The sequence below is a fragment of the Salarias fasciatus genome, chromosome 18 (assembly GCF_902148845.1).
Source record: "Salarias fasciatus chromosome 18, fSalaFa1.1, whole genome shotgun sequence".
NCBI lineage: Eukaryota > Metazoa > Chordata > Actinopteri > Blenniiformes > Blenniidae > Salarias > Salarias fasciatus.
Genome location: NC_043762.1, coordinates 30,995,238 through 31,021,091, shown reverse-complemented (window position 1 = coordinate 31,021,091; position 25,854 = coordinate 30,995,238). Strand labels below are relative to the sequence as shown.

General features: G+C 49.2%; 3 protein-coding genes and 1 long non-coding RNA gene across 5 annotated transcripts in view; 1 reads left to right on the top strand and 3 right to left on the bottom strand.

The window, feature by feature from the left end:
• Positions 1-1,567: 1,567 nt before the first annotated feature.
• LOC115405581 (zinc finger protein 70-like) lies at positions 1,568-12,388 on the bottom strand. Of its 2 annotated transcripts, XM_030115200.1 has the most exons (3): positions 12,258-12,388; positions 11,642-11,776; positions 1,568-3,306 (listed from the first exon to the last, which is right to left on the bottom strand). In XM_030115200.1, the coding sequence occupies exon 3, from the start codon at positions 3,304-3,306 to the stop codon at positions 1,909-1,911; it is 1,398 nt and encodes a 465-aa protein (XP_029971060.1). In that variant the 5' UTR covers positions 11,642-11,776; positions 12,258-12,388; the 3' UTR covers positions 1,568-1,908. The 2 variants fall into 2 exon arrangements, with proteins under 2 accessions (XP_029971060.1, XP_029971058.1); XM_030115198.1 differs by lacking the exon at positions 12,258-12,388 and having other exon boundaries at positions 11,642-11,953.
• Positions 8,788-19,815, top strand: LOC115406152 (clusterin-like protein 1). The gene is made up of 9 exons (XM_030116055.1): positions 8,788-8,806; positions 9,506-9,510; positions 17,363-17,509; positions 17,579-17,749; positions 18,114-18,552; positions 18,957-19,079; positions 19,147-19,361; positions 19,487-19,659; positions 19,800-19,815. Exons 1-9 carry the CDS (start codon positions 8,788-8,790, stop codon positions 19,813-19,815), a joined length of 1,308 nt encoding a protein of 435 aa, XP_029971915.1.
• A 139-nt stretch (positions 19,816-19,954) lies between these two features.
• Positions 19,955-20,793, bottom strand: LOC115405586 (uncharacterized). The gene is made up of 2 exons (XR_003933438.1): positions 20,499-20,793; positions 19,955-20,282 (listed from the first exon to the last, which is right to left on the bottom strand). It is a non-coding gene; the product is annotated as an uncharacterized LOC115405586 (long non-coding RNA).
• Positions 20,794-21,080: 287 nt separating this feature from the next.
• Positions 21,081-25,854, bottom strand: part of LOC115406151 (tyrosine-protein kinase Yes-like) — a 6,092-nt gene continuing 1,318 nt past the window's right edge. Inside the window, exons 2-6 of the mRNA XM_030116054.1 lie at positions 25,069-25,293; positions 24,386-24,462; positions 24,142-24,295; positions 23,575-23,706; positions 21,081-22,261 (exon numbers count right to left, since the gene is read on the bottom strand). Coding sequence (XP_029971914.1) covers positions 22,053-22,261; positions 23,575-23,706; positions 24,142-24,295; positions 24,386-24,462; positions 25,069-25,293 — 797 coding nt within the window. The 3' untranslated portion in view covers positions 21,081-22,052. The remainder of the gene's footprint in view (positions 22,262-23,574; positions 23,707-24,141; positions 24,296-24,385; positions 24,463-25,068; positions 25,294-25,854) is intronic.

Here is a 25,854-nt window from a genome sequence, read left to right as displayed (position 1 = left end):
CCGACAAAAACTGGATCCGACTGTGCTGATGACTCAAGGTTCAGCTGCTGCAGAGGACTGAACCGTTCCAGCCACCTTAAATCTTTCTGTTCTTGTTTTTCCCTTCAGAGGTGGGCTGGAGGATTCTCCGTTCTGTGGCTTTCCGGATGGATCATCTCAACGGTGTGAAGCAGGTCAGCTTTGGCCAGTGGAGCTCTTCTTCATGTTCTCTCACAGCTCAGGGTGGAACTCCGCCGTTCTCACTGGAGCCTGCCGGCGGGACGCCAGCGGCTCTCCTCACTCAGCTCTAACCCTTTAGCTGCCCAGTCTTTCTTTGTTAGGGGTCGTTCTCTCATTTTTTAGCAGCGTCTCTAACATGAGTCAACAGATAAGTGAACATCTGTTCATTTGGAGTGTCTGCATGCTGCGCTGAAGCACACTCTTCGTTTTAGTTCGTCTTAGAAAGCAGGAGCTTTCTGGATCTGGGTCTCACAATTTCATGACTTCAAAGGTTAAAGAGACACATCAGAAAACAATATATTGTTACAAGTTATATGTTTCAATTTTGCATGTTGAAATATATTTATTCTTTCGCTGCTAATGCCTACGTCTGCTAACAGTCAAACTAGTCTGCACAAAACGGACAGCCTCCAGCTTCCTCCGCCTCTCTGACCTGAAACCTGACCAAAGAAAGGAAGATCACCAAAGATATTAGCATGAAATAAAACTGCCGACTGGAGGCTTCAACACAGCAAAGGTTGTGATTAATTCATCAAAATGGTAAATTACTTGTGAAATGAAATTCTGCAACATCGTTCACCTGAAACTCAACTTTAGATTTAAATTCAGGACGAAGACTGAGTTGCTTCTCATATGACCACAAAGTCAGACACACACACACACACACACACACACACACACACACACACACACACACACACACACACACACACACACACACACACACACACACACACACACACACACACACACACACACACACACACACACACACACAATCCCATTTCTCTTTCTAGCCCTCCCCCTATGAAGCGGAGTGCTAAGGGGGAGGGGAGAAAGCGAACCCCTCTGAATTGGAACACCCCTCCGACAATCACGTGCGTCATCAGTAGTCGCCGCTGCCGATGACGTAGGCAGACGCCACGATTGTTTGCTGAAGAAGAATGTTTTTCTTACATTTTAAAACTTTATTGACAAAATACTGACATTCATGAACTTCTTTCGTTGCAGACGCCGCCATCTTGCCGATCTTGCAAGGGTTTCTGGGAAAACTGTCATACCCAGAGGCGGCCGGTGGCGGCCTCTGGGTATGACAGTTGAGGGGTGGTGGCAGGAGCGCTTGTTTTGTCCGCCTACACCGTCAGTGGCGGGCGGCGTTAGTTCACTTCCACATTGGCGGGAGCGCTCGTTTCCACAGCCGTGCGTTCCAGACACAACAGATAGACGATCATTTTCAATACACTGCTTTCTTCAACACCACCCGCCTGGAATGTGCGGGTGTGGATACGAGCGCTCCCGCCAATGTGGAAGTGAACTAACGCCACCCGCCACTCGCAGTTTAGGTGGACAAAACAAGCGCTCCCACCGCCGCCCCTCGCCACCGGCCACCACTGGATCATACCCCTCCGTTTGGAGTGTGCCTCGGGAGAATCTCCGTTTGGAGGGGTGGATAGCCCCCCCTCCCCCACCGTCCCAATGACAGTCGGGACACCCCTACCCCTCCACCTGAACGCACAAAACGGAGGGGTGGGGCCAAGGGGGAGGGCTGAGGGGTGAAATGGGATTGGGCCTTAGTCACTAACACACACACACACACACACACACACACACACACACATGCCCACGCACACGCACACGCACACACACACACACACACACACACACGCACACGCACACGCACACACACAGCTACTCCCCGCCGGGCTCCACGGCCTTGTCGTCGCACACGTTGCTCCAGGCCTGGTTCCACAGGTTCTTCCAGACCACCACCTCCTTGCTGTGCACCCTGCCGTGCCGGGTCAGGTCCCCGCTGTGGCTGAAGCCCTTCCCGCAGGTGCGGCAGACGTAGGGCTTCTCGCCGGTGTGAGTCCTCATGTGGTTGGTCAGGTTCCAGCTGTGGCTGAAGCTCTTGCCGCAGGTCTGGCAGGCGAAGGGCCTCTCGTTGGTGTGGATCCTCACGTGCTTGGTCAGGGCGCTGCTCTGGCAGAAGCTCTTGCCGCAGGTCTCGCAGGAGTAGGGCCGCTCGTCGGTGTGGATCCTCATGTGCTTGGTCAGGTTACAGCTCTGACTGAACTTCTTCCCGCAGGTGTCGCAGGAGTAGGGCTTGTCGCCGGTGTGAGTCCTCATGTGGTCGTTCAGGTTCCAGCTGTGGCTGAAGCTCTTCCCGCAGGTCTGGCAGGAGTAGGGCTTCTCTCCGGTGTGGATCCTCATGTGGCCGGTCAGGTTGCTGCTCTGGCTGAAGCTCTTGCCGCAGATGTCGCAGGAGTAGGGCTTCTCGCCGGTGTGGATCCTCATGTGCTTGGTGAGGGCGCTGCTGTGGCTGAAGCTCTTGCCGCAGATCTGGCAGCAGTTCTCGTTGGTGTGGACCCGGCGGTGCTTCTTCATGTGGTAGCGGTCTCGGAACACCTCCTCGCACATGGTGCACTTGACGGGCTTCTTGGTCTTGTCGGTGTGGAACGGGGCCGCCGGGGCGCCGTGCTCTCCGTTCTCCGGGCCGAGCCGCCGCCGGCCGGCGGAGCCCTCGTCACGGTTGAGTCCCGCCGGTTCTCGCCTCTGGGCCGGGACGCAGTCTTTGGACAGGAGTTTCTCGTTGCAGTAAGTTTCCTCATAAGACCACCGGAATGTGGCGTCAGAGCTGAGGAGAGGCTGGCTGGAGCACAGGTCCTCCGGGTCCTCCGGGTCCTGGATCACCAGGGGGAGCTCCAGCTCCTCCTGCTCCACGATGACCTGCAGAAGCTCCGGATCCTCTGCTTCCTCTTTAATCTGAGGAAGCTGCTCCTCCTCCTCCTCCTCCTCCTCCTCCTCCTCCTCTTCCTCCTCCTCCTCCTCCACAGCTTGTGGAAGCTCTGGTTCCTCCAGGACCCAAGGAAGCTCTGGCTCCTCTGGCTCCTCTGGCTCCTCTTTCACCAGCAGGAACTCGGGTTCTTCTGGCACCTCTATGATCTGTGGAAACTCGGGGTCCTCCGGCTCCTCTTTGATCTGAAGAACCTGCGGCTGAGCCGGTTCTTCTGGAGCCGGTACCGGCTCGGGGTCCTTCTGGCTCAGACAGAACCGGTTCTTCCAGACGTACATGTTGCTCTGGGACATCTGGAGGGAGAAAACAAAGAGCATGTCTTCTGTAACGTCAGATACAGCATGGTTCCTCTGACCCACAACAACCAGTCAGGACCAGTTAACCACGGAGGGACACATGTCCACCGTACACTGTCCCTCGCCATGTCTGGATACGGATCCGTTTCCCTCAGATCTGCTGGTACCATCAGGTTGTTCCCACTCATGGTTCTGAACTAGTAAGAGAAACAGCCAGCAGGGGGCGCACACAGGAACCCCCCTCTCAACAGAACCGGTGGAAGCTTTACCGCTTTTCTTGGAGGGAGTCCTGATGGGACAGCAGGATGCAGCTCTGCTCTGTGTTGGTCTGGTGAAATGAATTCTGGGTCATTAAATGTCAAATCAGCCAATATCCAAAAAGCTCCACCACCTTTGATTTCCACCATGTTCAGCCTGTGTGCCATTAGGTCCCACAGAAGGTAGGAAACAGGTTTTCTGTAGTATGTGTATCATTTTGCGGTAACGCTTCCTTTTACAGTACGGTAATTACCATGTATTAATGTGGTAATTGCAAGGTAAGTACCATGTAATAAGGAGAAGTTACTGTAAAATTACCATGTAATTACAGGGTAACTATGTTGCTAATTACCTAGTACTTTTAGAGTAATTACCAAGCCAATTCCAGGCAAATACCAAGTAACTACCTGGTATTAAGTATTAATTACTGGGCAATTATAATGTATATAGCAACTATGTTGGTAATTGCCAAGTACTTACTAAGTAATTGCTAAGTAATTACCATGTAATCACTGGGAAATGTAGACTTTTTACTTGTGTAAAACCGTATATTTACCGTATAATTACCATGTAATAACATGGAAACAGACCTCACTTCCTTTTACAGTACAAATCCACTTTAATAACTATGTAATTTCCAGGTAGGTATTTTTGCAGTTCCTGGGTAACGAATAAGTAGTTACCAGGTAATAGTGTGGAAACAGGCCTCACTTCCTTTTGCAGTAGTCTACAGTTCAACCGTAATTACCAGGTAAATGTTGTAGTTACTGGGAAATACTAAGAAGTTACCAGGTAAGTAGTAAAAAACACTTGACTAATAGGGAAATGCATAGCAAACACACCTAGCAGTACCTAGTAATACCTAGTAAAAAGTCTACATTTCCCAATGATTACATGGTAATTACTTAGCAATTACTTAGTAAGTACTTGGCAATTACCGACATAGTTGCTATATACATTATAATTACCCAGTAATTAATACTAACTACCAGGTAGTTACTTGGTATTTGCCTGGAATTGGCTTGGTAATTACTCTAAAAGTACTAGGTAATTAGCAACATAGTTACCCTGTAATTACATGGTAATTTTACAGTAACTTCTCCTTATTACATGGTACTTACCTTGCAATTACCACGTTAATACATGGTAATTACCGTACTGTAAAAGGAAGCGTTACCCATTTTGCTTTTACAGCCCGTTATATGGGGGCAGGTTCAGGCCGACAGTCGATGGCCGTCTTTCTGGTAGGTTCTTCTCATTGCCATAATTCTTGAAATATAACGGCTAAAGGCATGAAATTCACAGGATCATCTCATTTTTCACTGCTGATTACAAAACAATCTGACTTTTAGCCCTAGCCTGAGTGTGAACATTTTTTGGGAGGGTTGATTTCTTGAAAAAAACTGGGAATCTTAATTTCGCCCATGTCTTTATAGCTCTCTGTATTCCATTTAAATTAATAAATTATAACTCATAGCAGGGATGGGAATCGAGAACAGGTTCTTTTGTAGAGCCGGTTCCTCATGTCTCGATTCCAAGGAATCGTTTGTGTCTCCTTAACAATTCCGCTTATCAGTTCCGCTGTGTGCGTAACGACGAACCATGGACTCCCAGCAGCCCCGGCGGCTGCGGTCCGCTCTGGCGCCGCTACAGAGCCGCGGACCGGAAACTTTCAGCAAGGATCCTGTTTCCTCACTCCGGAGCCGCTGCTTCAGTCTAAACAGAACCAAGTCGGTGCCAGATGGAAAGTAGATATGTGTTCCTAAATCAGTGATTTCAAAATAAAATCTGTGTCGTGTTTTTGCCTTCAGATTGTTTTTTGTAATTCTTCTGGTAGAATATGTGACAAACAACGCGATCTGATCATTATCTGCATTAGAGGAATGAACAATGTTGTACTTACTCACTGTAGGAAAGTCAAACCACACCAAAATTGCACAAATCAAAGCTCCATGACGGAGCGGCTGTGTTGCCAGGTTGGACGGGTCTCTGCACAATCAAGCTTCTGTTGAACCCGAGGAGGGTTGATGGAATGGCTGTGTGTTTGTGACCTGTTTTTTTTTTTTAAATGCAAATGTGGTTTTTACGGTTTTAACAAGCATTTTCAACAGAGATGGAGGTTTGGACTGCTTTCTATTGTTGGATGGTGGGTTGGATGAGGCAACAGTAGCTCGGATGGTAGAGCGGGTCATCTCATAACCGAAAGGTTGGCGGTTCAATCCCCGCTCCCGCAGGCGTAAAACTGTCATTTAGGGCTGGACGATTATGGCAAAAATAATAATCACGATTATGTTGCTAGATATTGAAATCACGATTAATAACCACGATTATTCATCATTCCAAAACTTGAGTATTTATTAAACTACAACTTGAAAGAACAATCAAAAACAAACTTATAAAAAATTAATATCTTAAATAATATCAATAAAACAAATAAAAATAAATACTCAATCTGCATGCACTTCTATAAAACTTGCAAAAATAGCAATATGCAAAATACACTAATAACTCAGTCAAAAACACAGCCTGAAAATATTCTTTGAACTCTCTCAAAAACTATTTTAAATAACAAAAGAGGGGTTGGCTGCATAGTTAAACACTCCCTGTCGTTAACTTCCTACAGGTTTTTGGCGAGGAAGACGAGTCTGTTCACCTGGTCTGGCTTCAGCGACGAACGAAGGCAGGTGACAACATTTCCACCTGTGCTGAAAACCCGCCTGATGCAGCACTTGTGGCAGGATGCTGGATGTCCGACGACTTGAAGCCAAAATGCTTCCAGATGACTGAAGTAGTCCTGCCTTTGTCCACTAAAGGCTCCTTTTCTGCCATGTTTGTAAACCTTCCTTCACGTGTTGCTGATGGAGCCCTGGCTGCGGCTGCTTCATGGTACTTTGGCAGCGTAGGAAATGCGGCTAATTAATCGTTTATCTCCGATTATAACATTTTTATGATCGTGAGTAACCAAAATCGAAATCAAGATTAAAATTCAATTAATCGTCCAGCCTTACTGTCATTGTGTCCTTAGGCAAAGTGGGTGAAGTGTCTTACTCAAGTATGAAAGTAGTGAGAGTGAATGGTTGGTGGTGGGAGGGGCCGATGGCGCAGACTGGCAGCCTCGCTTCCGTCAGTCTACACACAGACCTGCACAAGCATAGTGCGCTGCGGAAGGATATACCGGCGCACAGCGGCTGAGTCTGTGCTTCTACTGCTGTGCTCCGGTATATCCTTCCGCGGAGCACTGCCATGCGCAGGTCTGTGTGGATCAAAACATTATTTTAACAGATTGAAAAGAAAACCCGTCTTTTAAAATGCTTCATATCCATTCAGATTGACTTCCCGTGCTAACACGCCGTCCCCTGGACCACTGGAAGGAGGAGTTTGTCCACTTTCTCAGTCCGGCTCTGTCTCCTCTTCACCTCCAGCAGCTGAGCTAAGCTAACTACGATGCTAACAGCTGGGAGCCAGCGGCTGGACCAACGGACACAAAAAAGGTATTTATGAGCTTATCTCACTCTGTAAATGATTGGGATAGGGCCTGGGTCCAAAATCTTCAGAGTATTCCTTTAAAGTACAACATCAGTATAAAGAGTCGTGGTGTCCCTAGACTGGGTGTGTTGGCCTCAACAGGTAATAAATGTGCTTTAATAACATCTGCTGATATGCCTGAGGTGCAATGTGACACATTTGATACTTCAAAATAATATATGTTATATGGCAAGAATGCTGCTGGAGGGCACTTTAGGCCCCTCTTTGACATAGACTTCCTATATGAAGGAGACAGAACACCATCTCAATATTTTGAAATGTTTTTTACTGGAATATGAAGAGTCACTGCAAAAAGTTTCAGAGTGGTGCTGTTTATCACACATGGTGAAAAATGTGGTTGTATTTATTTAAATTTCAGATTTGCCCCTAATTAAAGTCGGTCCTGCAGCCACACTAAACACTTGAGTACTTCAACATTGGTTTTAGCCTGTTAGTAAAGACCCATACTAAAGAAAGAAATGCTGTTTTAATATTTTTCTTTAGATTAAAATGGTATACAGAGTAGGCCTGGGCGATTATATGATCGTGATTGGTGATCACGATTAATTTCCAGTCGATCACGGTGATCAGCTGAGAGCACATTTACTCGATCAGACATGGCAGAAATGTGCGTGACCACAGCCAATCACAGTCGACTTTCTCCTGCTCAGCTTCCTCCTGTAAGCTGTCTGAGAAGTGAACAGAGATGAGCTGAGTGGAGCCGAGGGCAGCGAAGCAGAGGAAGTCAGCCATGCCTCGGAGTTATGCTCTGAAGATGAGGCTGCTGCTGACAGGACAGGCTGCTCCACCCGCTCCGCTGCTAGCTCACCGCTGCTAGCACACCGCTGCTAGCTCACCGCTGCTAGCACACCACTGCTAGCTCACCGCTGCTAGCTCACCGCTGCTAGCAGACCGCTGCTAGCACACCGCTGCTAGCACACCGCTGCTAGCTCACCGCTGCTAGCTCACCGCTGCTAGCACACCGCTGCTAGCTCACCGCTGCTAGCACACCGCTGCTAGCTCACCGCTGCTAGCACACCGCTGCTAGCAGACCGCTGCTAGCTCACCGCTGCTAGCACACCGCTGCTAGCTCACCGCTGCTAGCTCACCGCTGCTAGCACACCGCTGCTAGCTCACCGCTGCTAGCTCACCGCTGCTAGCACACCGCTGCTAGCTCACCGCTGCTAGCACATCGCTGCTAGCACACCGCTGCTAGCTCACCGCTGCTAGCACACCGCTGCTAGCACACCGCTGCTAGCTCACCGCTGCTAGCTCACCGCTGCTAGCACACCGCTGCTAGCACAACGCTGCTCGCACAACGCTGCTAGCACACCGCTGCTAGCTCACCGCTGCTAGCACATTGCTGCTAGCTCACCGATCCGCAAGGAATCTGGCCTTTTGAGTACAGAAACTACTGGTGATACAGTTTAACTAACGATGGTTCAGTTCTTTTCTTTTACTGAAAAAACGGTGCATCGCATCATTGAACACATCTTGTTCGAACACGTCTTGCCGGTGTCGTGCCAAAAAGTGGTTGCCTGCCATAAAGTGGTTTCCGGTGGGCGGACAGCTGAAAAGCGCAGCTTCTGTGGCTCTGCAGCAGTCTTAATTGGGCTCAAACAAGTTTGTTTCTGATCATCCAACGATGTGTATTTGTGGTTGCCTCTGATAGCCTCCTGTACGTCCAGTTGCCTTATGTCGCCGTTAAATACCGGTAAGCTAGTTGGCGATTTTAACCTGGCTTGTTGTTATGCTAATAAAGTTGTGTCACGGAGGTGACACGTTTTCTTTTTTTTTGGCACCAAAATTGCGAGATTGCTCAACAGAGTCATTTCATCCCAAGCAGTGCGTCGTACGGTTTGAAAATTGAGAAAAGGGGCATTACAATGTCAAAATCAGCTGCGCCATAAAAGCAACATTCAAAGAGGAGAAAAACGATTACTTTTGTCTATTTTTTTTATATTATTGTAGTTATGTACTGTTACATTTTAAATCTAATCTGTCCAATCTAGATTATTTAAATGTTGTACATCTGATGCAAGCATTAATGATGGCAGCAGCATATTTAGCATCAGAACTTGAAAATAATGTTTACATTCTGAAGCACCCTCATTATCCCCAGGCGGTTTCTTTAGTTTTTTAATCTTTTATTGCAACAACAATCCTCAGGGCTGTAAACTGTCACACTTTAACTAACGATCGTTCAGTTCTTCTCTTTTACTGAAAAAACGCTGCATCGCAGGATTTTATTATGTTGGTGCTAGATTTTTTTTTTTCCATTTACTGCACTGTTCAGTGAGATTGTTCTTATATTTTTCTATGTTCTATTATTTAATTCGCATTGCTATTTGCTTGGTTTGTAATAAAATGTTAAACTATTCTATAGTTCCAGTTTTCAGTGCAGATGCTTTAAAACTGGTTTAAAAACAATATAGCATATTGTGATTATAATCGAGATTGAATGATATGAAAAAAAAATTGTGATTTTTTTTTTTTGCCATATCGCCCAGCCCTAATACAGAGGCCTTTCAAACACGGGCAAAATTAAGGTTTTGGTTTTTTTTCCTCAGGAATTCCACCCCCCGTAAACTTTTTCACACTCGGACAAGGGCTAAAAACATGATTGTTTTGCAACTAGCAGTGAAAAATGAAATGTTCCGGTGAATTTCATGCTTCTAGCTTGCACATTTCAAGAATTATGGACCTCTGAAGTACGTACCTGAATGACAGCTATAATTGGGTGTAAAAGCAAAACGAGTACACATATGACCAAAAACCTGTTTGCTGCCTTCTTTTGGGACCTAATGGCACACCGGCACTGAATACAATGCAAATCAGAAATGATGCTGCTGGAGCCATTTGTTGACTTGAGATGGAACATGCAGTTTTACTGTGACAGACAGCAGACATGAAGTGAAGAGATGATGATGAGAATGAGAAACTGAAGTCTGATATGTTTCACTTCCCGCTTCACAGACCTGATTGATGGATTTCTAAACATGTTACAATGCAGAACACGCAGCTGTTCATCAGGTGAGACCTTCACTGCTCACAACAGGGACTGAGCAGCAGGCCGCCAAAATAAAAGCACGGAGGAGGATCAGCTTCAATAAGGTCTGCATGTCTGTAGTTTACTGAACATGAGCAGACCGATCGGTCACGATCAGGTAAAACAGTCAAAGTTTACTGAACGTGAGCAGACCTACTGACCAGGATTAAATTATAGATTATTGATGAAGAGCAGACCTACTGACCAGGATTAGGTTATAGATTACTGATAAAGAGCTGACCTACTGGTGGAGGAGTTAGTACGAGGGTGTACCCAAAAGAATCCGGAATTTGACTGTAACTTTTTATTTCTTACATTTCAAAATAAAACACCACCGTCGCCTTCAAAATAATCTCCATCCGCATTAATGCAGCGCTCCAGCCGTGTCTCCCACTTCACCAATGCGTCGTCAGACTCGTGCGTAATTGAGTCATTCTGGGCCGGCTGTGATTTGTCTGTCCCCTCCTCCACATCTGCAAACCGCTGTCCCTTCAGCTGCTTCTTCAACTTGGGGAACAAGAAAAAGTCCCTGGAGGCTTCATCTGGCGAATCAGGCGGATGGGAGAGGAGATTCATCTCATTCTTCTCCAGAAACTGCGTGAGGCGCAGCGCCGTGTCCGCTGGCGCTCTGTGGTGGTGGATCAACCGGCTCCACTCCGCCACGACGCTCTGCTTCCTCCTCACATCCTCACGGAGCGTCTGAGGACTTCCTGCAGTAGTCCTGATTTACAGTCTGACCTGGAGGGACAGACTCGCTGTGGACGAGACCCTGGACAGCCGAGAAGCAGCTCAGCATTGTTTTCACGCTGAGCGGACCTGACGCGCCGACATCTGGCCCTTCTCAGACCCCCGGACCACTCATGGACCTGAGTCTTCCCCAGAGCATCATCCTTGTAGGCTTGCTGCAACAAGCTGAGTGTTTCTGCTGCTGTTTTTCCAGCAAAAAGCAGAATCTAATGTTCGCTTGCTGCTCTGGCTTCCCAGTCAATGTCGCCATTTTGGAAAAATCGCAGACCGCCGCGGCACTCTGTTACTATAAATAGTGCCTGACAGGCGTCAGTGTCACTCTGGGAGCTCAGATTTTTTTTCACAGATATGGATGAGGCTTACCTGCAGCACATCTGACGGCCAGAAGTCCAAACTCATCATTATTATTATTTTCTGACCAAATTCCGGTTTATTTTGGATACCCCCTCGTAGATTACTGATGAAGGGCTGACCTGCGGTGGAGGAGTTAGTAGGATGAAGGGCTGACCTGCGGTGGAGGAGTTAGTAGGATGAAGGGCTGACCTGCGGTGGAGGAGTTAGTAGGATGAAGGGCTGACCTGCGGTGGAGGAGTTAGTAGGATGAAGGGCTGACCTGCGGTGGAGGAGTTAGTAGGATGAAGGGCTGACCTGCGGTGGAGGAGTTAGTAGGATGAAGGGCTGACCTGCGGTGGAGGAGTTAGTAGGATGAAGGGCTGACCTGCGGTGGAGGAGTTAGTAGGATGAAGGGCTGACCTGCGGTGGAGGAGTTAGTCCTGGCTCCCAGCTGGTCGTGCAGCTCTGCGCTGACGTGGTCTTTCCACCAGCTCCGGTTTGATCCTCAGGATATTACTGCCGCAGCAGCAGGTCGCAGCCGGACACCCTCCGATCCTGAAATGAATACATTTGGCCTTTTAAAACCATTGCAATGATTTGTTGCAGACAAAAAGCTAAAGCTACTCGGTACAGGACAGTATGGAGTCGCTGATGGAGGCGGAGGACGGGATGTGCGCATCGATACCAAACTCCTCAGCTTCCCGACATCACATCTGCCTACTTTAAATCTGGTCTGGCGGCTACACATCAACACATCTCACACAGACATGATTGTCACAGAATTTTGAGACTATTATGCACAAAACTCAACGCATTATTCGCAGTTTAAGGGGAACTACTTGTTCTTCCGCCTGCCGCGGAGCAGTGCAGTGCGGCTGTGTGACCGCGTCACGCGGCGCTGCTAAAGCCGTGAAGCCCGCGGCTCAGCCGGAACCTACCGGAAGTGAAAACGCTACTTTTACTTACTTTATCGACAGAAAAAAAACAACAACAACGCCGTAACTGACACTGAATCGAGAGTGGCGAGTCTACTTACATATTTCTATGCAGCCAGTGACCGGACAGCGTTCGCATTCATTTCCGGTTGGCAAACCGGGTTCAATGGCGCCACCTGTCGGACCGGAGACTCTCTGCGGCTTCTGCTTCCATAGTGTCTGAAGAAGCAGATGCAACGTGTGTAGATGTTGTTGGTCCATGTTGTTGCTGTGTGTGTTTGGTTGATGCCTCATGTGTGTTTATGATGCTGGCTGCGTGTGTAGCTGTGGTACGTGTCTGTTAACTCATCTCACGGCAAATCATGTCAATCAATCAATCAATCAATTTATTTTTGTATAGCCCAGTATCACAACAACAGTTGCCTCAGAGGGCTTCAAGATGTTACATTGGTTGGTAAAAATGTAAACATCATGTAAATCTCTAAATCTCTAAAAAGTTTCTACTTCTTCCTACTCCTTTTTTCGAACTATGCTGTTATGTTGTTTTTTTCTTTTTCTTTGATTTGCATTAACTTTCTTTTTTTATCTTTTTTCTTTCTTCACTTTATATATGTTCAAAAAATAAATTCATTCATTCGAAATAAATTCATTCATAAATGAATCTATTGAACTGTGTCCAGGATCATGTATGACACACATTGTTCATGTCTCAAACAATGTATTTTATACTCATGTATATATGAAAAAGGGGAAGAAAAAAATCCATCTATTTTCTGTATGATCAACACATATTGTCAATCTACGTGGCTTCATTTCTCTGAAATGAGTTCAGTAGTGAGTAAAGCTTATCAAGAGAGCTTGACTGAGGACCGCTCCTCCTCAGTGATTCCACGGCGCCTCCTGTCGCTGGCAGCTGTCTGAACGTTGAAGTCAGCCGGACACCGACTGGTCCAACCTGCTGTAGTCGGTGGGGAGATGTCTCCGCTGGAGGCCCGGACAGCCCCAGTGAGAAGCATAAAAAAACCTGACATATTGAGGGGCCAGAAAAGATCCAATTGACAAATCACAATCACGTTTCCTCTATATCAATCATGTTCAAATTCTGATTTTCATCAAACAACATCAATGAACAGCTGTGTCTGTTTTTACCAACAAACAGGTGTAAAACGTGTGTTTTCTTCGTCTTCAGCTCTTCCTTCATGGACAGAGCAGTGTGGTGTTTGTATAGCAGCCAGTTACTGAGTGAATAATAATCAAATGCATCTTTATCTTTCTGGTATAAATTAACATTCTAAAAGTCAAGGGAACAAAACGGTCCCACATTGTCCACTGTGAGCAGAAGGAGGTTCTCCTCCACAGAGGAGCAGTACTGAACCCTGATGTGACGCAGAGGAGTGGAGGTGTGGAGGACGGCAACCTGCATGATTACAGCAGCTTATCAGTCTGGCTCAGCTTCAGCACAACCAGCTGGCCACTAATGTGCTCTCCTTTCAGCTCCAAGTCAAAGAAAGTACAGTGAATGATCAACTTCCTGCATGAGAGAGCGCCAGCAAACTGCCTGGAGTCGTTTTCAATGTAGAGAAGGGCTGCAGAAAAAAAAAGACAAAATCAATTTCAGTTCCAAACAAGACAAAACATTTCCTTAAAGATCATGTACTGAACAGGAAAAGCTCTTATTGATCAATAACTACAGTACAGTAAAACACCTCATTTATAAAAACAAACTTCTTTAAAAACCTGTATGACCATAAAAGCCATTAACACATTAGTCATCTTTGAAACAGTTTTTTTAAGCACAGCTCTTAGAGATGCTCTTTCACCCTTGTTCCTTTACTATTTTTAACCCACTGCACTTTACTGAGGTCTTTTCACTCTTTCTCTTTTGTTCTGTGAATGCTGCTCTGTGTGCCTTCCATTGCCTCCTGATTTTCTTTTTTTTTTTACATTCAGACTAATTTTGAGGTTTTTTTAAATTGAATTGAATGACTTCACCTGATGCAAGCATCATTTTATGAACTTTATTTTGTTTCAAATGTTTAATGATGTTGATGGGATTGTGGTAAATAATGAACACTTTTCTTGGTAATGCTGTTAAAAATGTGAATAAAAAGGAAAAGCTTGGCTTTACCTTTCATTGTCTCAGATACTACACATAAAGAGAATATTTAAAGACATTATTCTTTATTATATTTAAGCTGATAGATCATTTCTGCCATAATTATTAGAAATACCATTCTACGAAGGCCGGGAACTCTGGAGTTCATGTGGCTGGGCTTTGGAGGCCTGCCTTCTGGCCTCGCTCCATCACTCAGAGGGAGACGGTCAGGCAAAAGCAATTAGGGTAGAAAATGTGGATCTCTGGGGAAAAAAAACAAAACAAAAAACTCCTAAAGTTTCTGAAACTCAAAAGGAAATATGGACTCATGAGAAGAAACCAATAATTTTGCAGCTGCAGTTTGCTGCACCGTAAACCTTCTTCCTGTCTTCTGTGTTTTACATAAAGGTTGTGTTCTTTGTAATGATGAGAGAGTTCATGGCTGAACTGTTCCTGCGCTGGATTAATGGGCGTAAAGTCACTAATAGGATCAAGCTAAAGTGGAAAGAGCACATATAGAAAGGCAGGGAAGTGCAGATCAGTGTGTGTGAGGACGCTGCCTCAGTCTGCTGGTGAGTCTGTCTCTTTTAACAGAAGATAGAGGTGCTTTGAATTCCTTTAATACAGAAAAAACGAGCGACGCCAGAGTTTCAGAGCAGCAACAGAAGGCCGGATTCAGCAGTTTGAGCCTATTTAAAGTCATTTTTATTCCAGTTTATGCTTATATTTCTGATCTTTATAGAATTCTTTACCACTGTGGAGCACTTTGTGACAGCTGATTTGTGAAAAGCGCTATATAAATAAATTTTACTTACTTACTTTATCGCATGATGTTGACTGGAAATGAAAATAGAAAGGAGATGGTTTTGTTTGCAGCTTGGCGCTGTCATAACAGGTTTACTGAGCCCATCCTTATTTAGGGTGAATCCCAACTTGTGTAACTGCTCTTCGGACAGCTCTTTGGAAGGTTAGAAGATCCTGCCAACACGGTGGTTTTTCTGATTGCAGATGATCTGCTCATGAACGCAGGTTTTAAACATTTCTCTCTGACACATGATCTGCCAGGGAGACGTACTCAAGCTGCAGGGAGGTGGAAAGAGAGGACGTGTCGGCAAAAACCTTCCTCTGCAGGGGCTGCACACACTCGCACTGCGAGTCAGCCGACAGCATTTACTGTATATACCAGCAGCTGGACCAGGTTCGAGACCTCATCACAGACCAGAGACCAGGTTCTGGAGCTCATCATAGACCAGAGACCAGGTTCTGGAGCTCATCACAGACCAGAGACCAGGTTCTGGAGCTCATCACAGACCAGAGACCAGGTTCCAGAGCTCATCACAGACCAGAGACCAGGTTCCAGAGCTCATCACAGACCAGAGACCAGGTTCTGGAGCTCATCACAGACCAGAGACCAGGTTCTGGAGCTCATCACAGACCAGTGACCAGGTTCCGGAGCTCATCACAGACCAGAGACCAGGTTCCGGAGCTCATCACAGACCAGAGACCAGGTTCCGGAGCTCATCACAGACCAGAGACCAGGTTCTGGAGCTCATCACAGACCAGAGACCAGGTTCTGGAGCTCATCACCATCTAAGTGGCCCCAATCACTGCACGCTTCAGTGGCTCGCCTCTCAGTCTTAATTGCACTTAGTCATCTAACACGACCAAATACATACAAACACACACGTCGGGGGGTCTTGGCGCGCTGTGTCAGGGGGGGGGGGCTGTTCAGGTAGATGAGACTGCTCGTTTGGCCTCACTCGTGGCACGGTGTGGTTACTGACCCTCAAATTTTAATCGCAAACAACATATACTCCATCAACACTCACGAGACGGAGGGGGGGAGGGAGGGCAATGGGGTCTTCTGCGCCCCCGTTTCCGGATTCCTTCTGGTGGGGGGTGGGGCGGGGGGGGGGGGGGGGGGCTGTTGTTTTCCCCACAGGCCTGGGGTTTGGAGCGGCTGTGGTTTGGGGGGCTGCTGGCTCTGGGGGGTGCATATCTGTCTGCGGCGGTGGGGTGGGGGGGTGGGGGCGGCAGTTGTGGGTGGCGGGGGGTCCTGGATGTGGGGTTTGGTGTTCCCTTGCCTTCCGGGGGTGTCTCCCACAGGATGTGACAGTTGGATGACGCGGGAATGTGAGTGTGTTTGGGGTAGGATGGACTGTGTGTGTGTGTGTGTGTGTGTGTGTGTGTGTGTGCGTGCTTGTTAGCGTGTGCGTGAGAGTGTGTGAGTGTGTTGGAATGTGAGTGTGTGTGTGTGTTTGATGCGTGTGTGCATGCGTGTGTGTCAGTATGAGTGAGTGGGTATGAGTGTTGGGTTGGGGCGGGGGGGAGTGAGGCGGGAGAGTTTTGTGCGCCGCAGGCTCTATAGGTGAGGCCCCAGGTCTGTAGCGACTGTGCGGAACAGGCCAGGTCCATGCTGTAAACGCTTTGAGCTCGTGTTCATGTTGCAGTACTGTGAAAACAAAAAGGTGCAGTCCACTACTCCTCAAGTCTGTAACAATGCCATCAAACATTAATCCTATACGTCCACATTTGAAATGTTCTTCTGCTCTGCGTTCTTGGAGCTCGTGAACTGATCTTCTGCTGTGTCGTCACAATAACCTGTTTGAGAAACGTGTTCTGAAAGTTTGATAACACTAATGACAGACGGGTTTTCAGAGTCAGTTTGAGCTGGACATCTTTAAACTGGCTTCACCTGTTGACGAGTGCTGGTGTTGTCCCTCCCCTCAGTGTGTCCCTCGTGTTGTCCCTCCCCTCAGTGTGTCCACCGCTCTCTGACTGGGACATCATGAAGCTCCTGCTGGGCTGGACTGTTCTGCTGGCTACTCTGACCGTCCTCCACTCAGCTGCTGCAGATCCACCAGACAGCGTCCCAGAGGACATCTTGAAAAGTGAGTCGGGTTCACCTGTCCATCAGCATGTCGACAGACAGTCTCCCCTCCGGGCATGGGCGAAAACCGGAGTGCCACACAGGCACCGGAAGAACATGCTGACTCCATGGAGAAAGGCCACACGAGTCTGCTAACAGTCCTAGCGCTGCTCCTCACATCCTATCGGTTATTTCAGTCATTTTCAACAATAAACTCTCTTTCTGTCCGCTGGCCGTCAGAGCTGTCGGCGGACGGAGAGAAGCTGGTGGATGAGGAGGTGAAGAGAGCGCTGTACGGGGTGAAGCAGATGAAGGAGGCCATGCTGCTAAACCAGCAGAAGCACCAGCACCTCATGAAGTCTCTGAGACACAGCGGCGACAAGAAGAAGGTCCAGCAGCACACAGGACGCTCGGCTGAAGGACTGGGGGACGCTAACGGGAGTCCTCCGTGTCAGCAGGGGGCAGCACAGCTGGCCAGGGACGTGACGGAGAAGCTGCAGGAGGCGGAGGAGGCCTGCAAACACTCCCTGCAGGCTGAGTGGGAGCAGTGCAGACCCTGTCTGGAGGACGCCTGCAAGAGCTTCTACACCTCCGCCTGCCGCCGCCGCTTCGCCGCTTTCCACGCCAAGGTAAGAGGAGCTGCCGCCGGCGCCCTGCAGACAGACGGAGGTCGCCTGGGAACTGACAGCGGACGTATCAGCACTGTGGCCCGAGACGACCTTGGACCCCCATCAGCTCCCCAGAGCATCCCAGTGTGGCCGTCTGGTAACGAGGGGACGAACAGACGGATTGGTTTCAGCTTTCCATGAACACGATGCAGCTCCTAGTGGACACTTCAGGAACTGCAGCTACTTTAACTGACTTTGTTTTTTTTTAGAAATCTGATAAGCTCACCCCGCGGACCGGGTACGACCGTCCAGGCGTCCAGGGGCCGCATGTTGAACCCTGCTGCTGGTTCCTGGACTCCAGGTGAACTCTGTTCTGGACTTGCAGGTGGGAGCTTTCTTCCAGAGGATCTCCGAACGCTTCAGCTCCCGCCAGCTGGCCGCAGAGTCGGGGGACATCCTGGTGAATCAGGGGCTCGACAGCACAGACCTGGACGTGGACCGCATCGAGGACTCCTTCAACCGCCTGCTCCGGAGGGTGAGCTGGCTGGTGGAGCGCAGCGCCGGCCTGGTGTCCAGGATGAGCAGCAGGCTGGACCGGGCTCTCCAGACAGCCTTCCTGAACCAGACCCGGGCCCCGGCGGCACCGCCCACCTTAGACCCGCTGGACCCCGCCCGGGACTCGGGTTTCATGCAGGGGGTGGGCCTGGAGGAGGTGCTGGAGTCCTTCTTTGACTTTGGGAAGAGCGTGGTGGAGGAGTTCGGAGCAGTGGTGACCCGGGTGTTCGACGACCTCCAGCAGGCGGCGGAGCAGCAGGACGACAAAGGTTAGTCCTGCTGAAGGACACTGAGACAGAGACACCCGGCATCTCGTCCTCACCAGGAACCATGCAGGACTCACAGCTTCACAGGGGAGGGAAGTCTGAGGAGGCTGATTCTTCTTCACAGCCGTCTTCTTTTGGCTGAAATATGAAATTCTAGCTCCTTAAAATATTGACTAATGAAGGACGATAAAACCAGAGGCCCGCATGTTCTGAAACAGCTTCTACATTAACGTGTTTTGTTTTTTTTTGTGAAATAAGGTTCTTTTTTGTACAAAAAATACACTCTACCACCTGAGTTATGAGGAATCAGCTGATTTTGGAGGAATATTTCTGTGAGGTGAAGGTTCAGTGTACAACATGGCGTCCACAGCAGCGCTTCCTCCCATAACCGCCTTGTTTTGCTGCAGAGAGGGAGAGCGCTCCGCAGGTCCTGCAGGACCGGCAGCTGTGCAGGAGCCTGCGGAGGCAGACGTCGGAGTGCTGGCGGCTGCAGACGCAGTGCCGGGCCTGTCAGGGAACGCTGCTCACAGGTGAGGCTCCTCCGCCCAGGCAGGTCGCGGCGCTCCGCCCGCCGACTCACGCCGCTCCTCCTCGCAGAGTGTCCCAGTGTTCAGGAGCTGCACGTGGAGCTGGAGGAGGCTTCCCAGCTGCTGGAGGTCTCCAGAGACCAGTACCAGGAAGTCCTGTCCATCGTCCGGCGGCACGCCGACGACACGGTGGGCTGGCTGAGCGCCGTGGCGTCCGAGCTGAGCTGGCTGGGCCGGGCCGTGAGCGACGGCGGCGCTCCCCAGAACATCTTCACCGTCACCAAGGTGAGGAGCAGCGCCGCCACTTCTGTCGGATCACTGCGGAGCTCCAGTCTCCACAACACCGGCCACGCCACGCCCTCGTGTCAGAGGACAGCAGTGACGGTGTGGCGCTGATCCATCCACTGCAGGTGGCGCTGGACGGCCAGGACGAAGGGGAGGAGCCTGCTGACCGCAGGGTGGAGCTGAACATCCTGAACTCCCCGCTCAGCCTCACCCTGCCCGGCCAGCTGCAGCCGCTACACCCCGCCTTCATCCAGCAGCTGGTGCAGGACGCTCTGCTGCAGTACAAGGAGACGGCCAGGTGACACACACACACACACACACACACACACACACACACACACACACACACACACACTCTGTGTGTGTGGAAATCGTGGCAGAACCACTTCAAGCCTTCTTGGCGGAGCGTCGTTCTGAGACCAGCTGTCTTCTCTGCAGGTCAGAGGACGAGTAGACCGCCACCGTCTTCTGCATCGCCAGCACTTTCTCGGTGGACAGAGCAGGGTGAACAAGAATGAAAAGCACTTTTATTCGTCGGTGTTGAACATTTTGAGTCAGTTTTCAAGAATATTCTAGTTGAAAGAAACAAACAGTAAAGTGTAAAGTTAAAATTTTATTTTCTTGCTGTACAAAATCATATTAGTTACCACGTCATCATTCATAACCTCGATAATTCCAGTCCTGAGTGTCAGGAACAACCACACAATGTTGTGAAAGCGATTAACTGAAATAAAAAGAACATTGAGAAAAGTGTCATCTCTGTAGCTTTCATACCGACTCATGTCCAACTGTCCATAACACAGTCCGGTGAGACGTTCTCTCGCTGTGGTTCATGGACAGACGGTTTATGGAGCAGCGTCCTGATCGTACCTCACATCCTCCACAACACAGCAGACGCTCTACCACCAACAAACCCATCATCTAGCCAAACAACAGAAATGAAGCAGGAAAAAGGAAACACACATGAGGTTTTGAAAGTCAGATTAGCTTCATGTCAGGTTGTCCTCGTTAAAAAACACTCTGGACATTAGTGGGTCTCTACATGTCAGCTGTACCGACATCTTCCGTCTTCCTTTTACAAAGCCGCGCATTCAGGGAAACTGACAGCACTGTGAAAGAGTCTGAGAGGAACCGCACCCGATGATGAACGCTCTGCATGTCCATTCATGACGGTCTGCAGACCGGTCCGGAGCTGGAACACCACCAGTCCTGGTCTGAGCTGCATGGAGGCTCCTGAGGAACCGAATCCACTCCAGATCTGAGATCCAGGTCTACAGCCGAAAGGCAGACAAACTGAAGGCCCGATCGACTGACTGAGACAGACTGAGACAGACTGACTGACTGAGACAGACTGAGACAGACTGAGACAGACTGAGACAGACTGAGACAGACTGAGACAGACTGAGACAGACTGAGACAGACTGAGACAGACTGAGACAGACTGACTGAGACAGACTGACTGAGACAGACTGAGACAGACTGACTGACTGAGACAGACTGAGACAGACTGAGACAGACTGACTGAGACAGACTGAGACAGACTGAGACAGACTGAGACAGACTGAGACAGACTGAGACAGACTGACTGACTGAGACAGACTGAGACAGACTGAGACAGACTGAGACAGACTGAGACAGACTGACTGACTGAGACAGACTGAGACAGACTGACTGACTGAGACAGACTGAGACAGACTGAGACAGACTGAGACAGACTGACTGACTGAGACAGACTGAGACAGACTGACTGACTGAGACAGACTGAGACAGACTGAGACAGACTGAGACAGACTGACTGACTGAGACAGACTGAGACAGACTGACTGACTGTGTGTCTTTTTGCTGTAGTGCTGGGTCTTCTGCTGTAGTGTTGTGACTGTGGCCCTTCCGGGCCACCATAGGCATGTCCTGAGAATCCATCTGGTCTCTGAGCAACCAGACCAGCTGCTCTTTCAAACATCTGTACAGCTGCTTCCAGAGCCTCACGCCACAGAGCATCCGCCATGCATCCACCATCCATTCTTTATCCAGTCATCCATCATCCATCCAATCATAAAATATCATCCATCCATCCATCCATCCATCAATCTGTGTGAAATAAAAGATCATTCTGCAGTGATCTGAGCTGCGAAACAAATGTTAAGCCTCACAATGAAATGTCCATTATCAAACATAAAGTGTGAAACGAGGAAAAAATGAAAATGTCTGTAAGATTTTAAGTCTCTGATTTAAAGAGAACAAACTAAAAGCATCAAAACACTTAAGAGAGCTACAAAGATCCATACAAAAAGAACTGTATTCCTCAATCATCTACCTGCCAGAAATACTTTTCTTATCCAGACATGTCGGCGGCGTCCAGCAGCCTCCCATGGTCCTCACTCAGATCACACACTCTTCATCCTACCCACAAGACCTTGGTCACTCCAAAACACACTCAGCAACCTCCCCGTCCAGACCTCACTCGAACACAGAACGACCGACAGTAAAGACTCCTGCTGGGACGCAAAAATCACTGGAGAAACTGTCGAGGAATCAATACTTAAAGAAACAAGGTGTGCATGTGCGAGGAGCTGGACTCTCCACCTCTCTCTGGTTGATCACAGTGTTGTGGCCGGCTCACACGAGTCCCGCTGAAGGCAGAGTGTGTGGTGGTGTGTTCCCCTGGTTCAGGGCTCCGGTCCTGATCCGGGCCTACAGGTTGTCTCCGGGCTGGTACTGCGGCTCCGTGGCCGTGAAGTAGTCTTCCAGGAAGGACTGGATGTACTCGAAGGTGGGCCGCTCGTCCGCCTCCTTCTTCCAGCAGTGGCGCATCATGTCGTGGAGGGACTCGGGGCAGCCCTGGGGGCAGGGCATCCGGTACCCGCGCTCCACCTGCTCCAGCACCTCCCGATTCACCATCCCTTCACACACACACACACACACAGAGCAGCACCATCAGTCACACACACACACACACACACACAGGGCCATCAGTCCCAGAGAGCAGGGGAGGCCAGCGTGTGGACATGTGACATTCAGCCTTCACTGACGGAATGACGGCTATCATGCAGCATGGCAGTGTCCGGGACCAGACCAGGACCAGACCAGGACCAGACCAGGACCAGACCAGGACCAGACCAGGACCAGACCAGGACCAGACCAGGACCAGACCAGGACCAGACCAGGACCAGACCAGGACCCAGCATGTGCCTGCAGCCAGAGGAGCAGGACGCCACGAGGACTCCAGAGAGCAGAGGACGCAGAAGAAGACAGGAAGAAGAAACAAGACAGAAGAGCGAAACTCTGCAGCTTCCATCCAGACTAAACCCTGACAGCAGAAGCAGCTGTGAGCTGCCTGAGCGGACGCTTCCTCTGAACCCTCCTGCTGCCTTTCATGTTTTCATGCTAGTTTTTATGCATTTCATTTGAATATTTATAAAGTGACACAGAATTCAAAGTTCATTACTTTACTAACTATAAAGACTCCTCTCAGTCCGGGTCGTCACAGCGGCTCTTCTACGACTGACCAGGACTCCGACTTTCATGTTTCCACGTTTACCAGTCAATAGGTTCGCTGATGAAGATGCTAACATCATTAATATGGTGAGTGTAAATCTCTAATCTCTCTGCAGGCGGCGCTAGAGAGCCAGCATGAACTCAAAATGTAGTCCAGACGGAGTCCGCCAGCAGGTCCTCACGGTGTGCAGACAGCAGGGAAGAGCCTCTGAGTCTGGAATGGAAGAGGATCCCTGAGCCGCTCGGGGCTGGAGTCCTGGAACATGCTGCTGTGCTCCAGCAGGGGGCACACATCAGCCCACGCTGAAGGCCCTGAACTCTGACCACACTGAGCACAAAGCTTTTCAGTGAACTTCCAGGACTGTTGTCATATCATTCCACACTTGGCCTGTCCTGAGGAAGCGGCTGTGGAGGCCGGTCTCAGCAAAACACATGAAGTGATGAACTAGAACAAGACAAGACCGCAGAAAGTACAGCACAGAGGGTTCCAACTGTCAAACAGATGTCTCAAACTACTTATCTGAAAGCTCCAAAGCCAAATCCCTGAGCAGAGTCAGCAGCACAGCGACCCTCAGGCCCTCTCTGGACTTCATGAGGCAGTGCTGAGGAGACGTGTTCACATCTCGCAGAAAACACTGCCACCAGCTTTCAACTGCTCAGCTGATTCAGGTTTTCCAGTGAAACTCCTGAAATCCGGCACGGCGACGGTCCTCCTTACCGGGGTACGGCACTCGGCCCTTGGTCACCAGCTCCGTCAGTAGTATACCAAACGACCAGACGTCGGACTTGATGGTGAAGCGGCCGTACAGCGCAGCTTCTGGGGCCGTCCACTTGATGGGAAACTTGGCACCTTTCAAAAAGCAGAAAAGACCATAAAGCAGATACAACGCCTGCAGCAGACACAAGACTTGCTGATCCCACAACTACTCTTCCAAAGCTTCAAGACCCTGCTGGATGAACTCTTTAATAGGAAACTATTCCTATTTCTGAAGCACACAGGAGCTTCTCAGCCAGATGAAGAACATCAGTGAAGGACATGCTGACATTTCCAAACACAGGCTGCCGTGTCTGAAACCTGGATAGAAACCAAAGTTAGCAGTCTGTACCTCAATCAAACTCCGAAAAGAGTTAAAAACAGAAAATCATCCTTTTAATTCCTGCTTAACCTGCTAATTCCTCACAATAAAGCACATGTAAGGCAGCTGCAGAGGACCGCAGGGTTTCAGGTCCATGGAGCGCCATGAGGTCGGGGTGTGGCGTTCAGGGGTCAGCAGGGTCCTCACACCTTGTCTGGCTGTGTACTCGTTGTCCTCGATGAGCCGGGCCAGGCCGAAGTCCGCGATCTTACACACCAGGTTGTCAGCCACCAGGATGTTGGCCGCTCTCAGGTCTCGGTGGATGTAGTTCATCCTCTCGATGAAGGCCATGCCGTCTGCGATCTGATTGGACGAGGCACAACACACATTACACATCATGAAGCAACACTCACTCACTCACTCACTCACTCACTCACTCACTCACTCACTCACCTGTGAGGCCATGTCCACCAGCTGAGGTAGCTTGAGGTACTTGCCGTCGCCCTCCTTCAGGAAGTCCAGCAGACTACCTGTCAGGTGAGACACAGTCAGTCCGGTCCAGACCTGCGGTCCTCAGTCGGACCTCCAGTCTGGACTGTGGACGCTGAAGACCGTCTCTGAGCCGTGTCCGCAGCTCACTGCCGCTGTTCTGAACGTCTGTCAGCTTGATGAGGTGCATCATTTACAGCAGACGGCAGTTTCTTAAAGAGCTGCACGATTCATCAGTGTTAAACAATGACTGAATTATTTAAATGTGAAGTGACAGTTATGAATGGATGAGTCATTCTTCTATATCCCAGCAACACACACACACAGGAGGAATATACATGTGGTGATGTATATACAGTATGTGGCTGTATGTGTTCTGCGTTCGGCTGTTTCGGAGCAGGCAGAGCAGGAGTTGAATGAATTAGATCAGTGCTGGTAAAAGTAGAAGTACAATTATCAGACGCTTCTGTCCACAGTGACGTACAGCACAGACAGACAGACAGCCACTACACTCACAGTCTGACCTGGGGGCGGCTGCAGGGAGACCCATTAACCCGACATGCATGTTTCTGGACAGTGGAGGACGGTGGCTGCAGTGGAATGTCTGGTGGAGTGCCGGTTTCCAGGACCGTCCCCGGGTTTCATACCTTTGCCCATGAACTCTGTCACGATGTAGATGGGCTCCTCGGACACCACGGCATACAAAGGCACAAGTTTGTCGTGTCGCAGCTTCTTCATGATCTGCGCTTCCTGCAGGAAGGCCTCTGGAGACATCGTGCCGGGCTTCAGGGTCTTGATGGCCACTTTCGTGGTGCCATTCCATGTGCCTGCATGAGAAAAGAAAAAAAAAAAAAAGCTGGAAATCTTTTCAGCTTGTGGAAACACTCAGTGATGCACCAGAAGTCACACGTCTTAAATTCAGTGTAAACACTTGGAATTCTGTGAGATTCAGGAATTAAAGGTACAATATGTCAGAAAATTAGTATGAAAACAAAACAAGTCAGTCCTATTTTCCACCTGTCACTGAAGAGACCAGATCAGAGGCCAGGTCCTGAGGCTGCCAGACACGCAGGGCAGCAATCTGTATTTCATGACCGTGCTGTCGGCCGCGCACACGCATGGGGGGGGCGGGGGGGCGTTAATGGACCTCATATTACTCAGAGTTACTTCAGTGTGATTAAGATGACAGCTCTTCCTCCTGGCTCATGGCAGGGCTGCTAAACTGCTTCTACCTGGAAGTGTGTTCCTCCTTATGATCAGTCACACAATCTATACCAGCTCCGAGAGCTGAGAGAGAGAGGGAGGGGGAGGGAGAGAGAGAGAGAGAGAGAGAGAGAGAGAGAGAACGAGAGAAAACCAGAGAGAGAGAGAGAGAACGAGAGAGAAAGAGAGAGAGAACGAGAGAGAAAGAGAGAGAGAGAGAACGAGAGAGA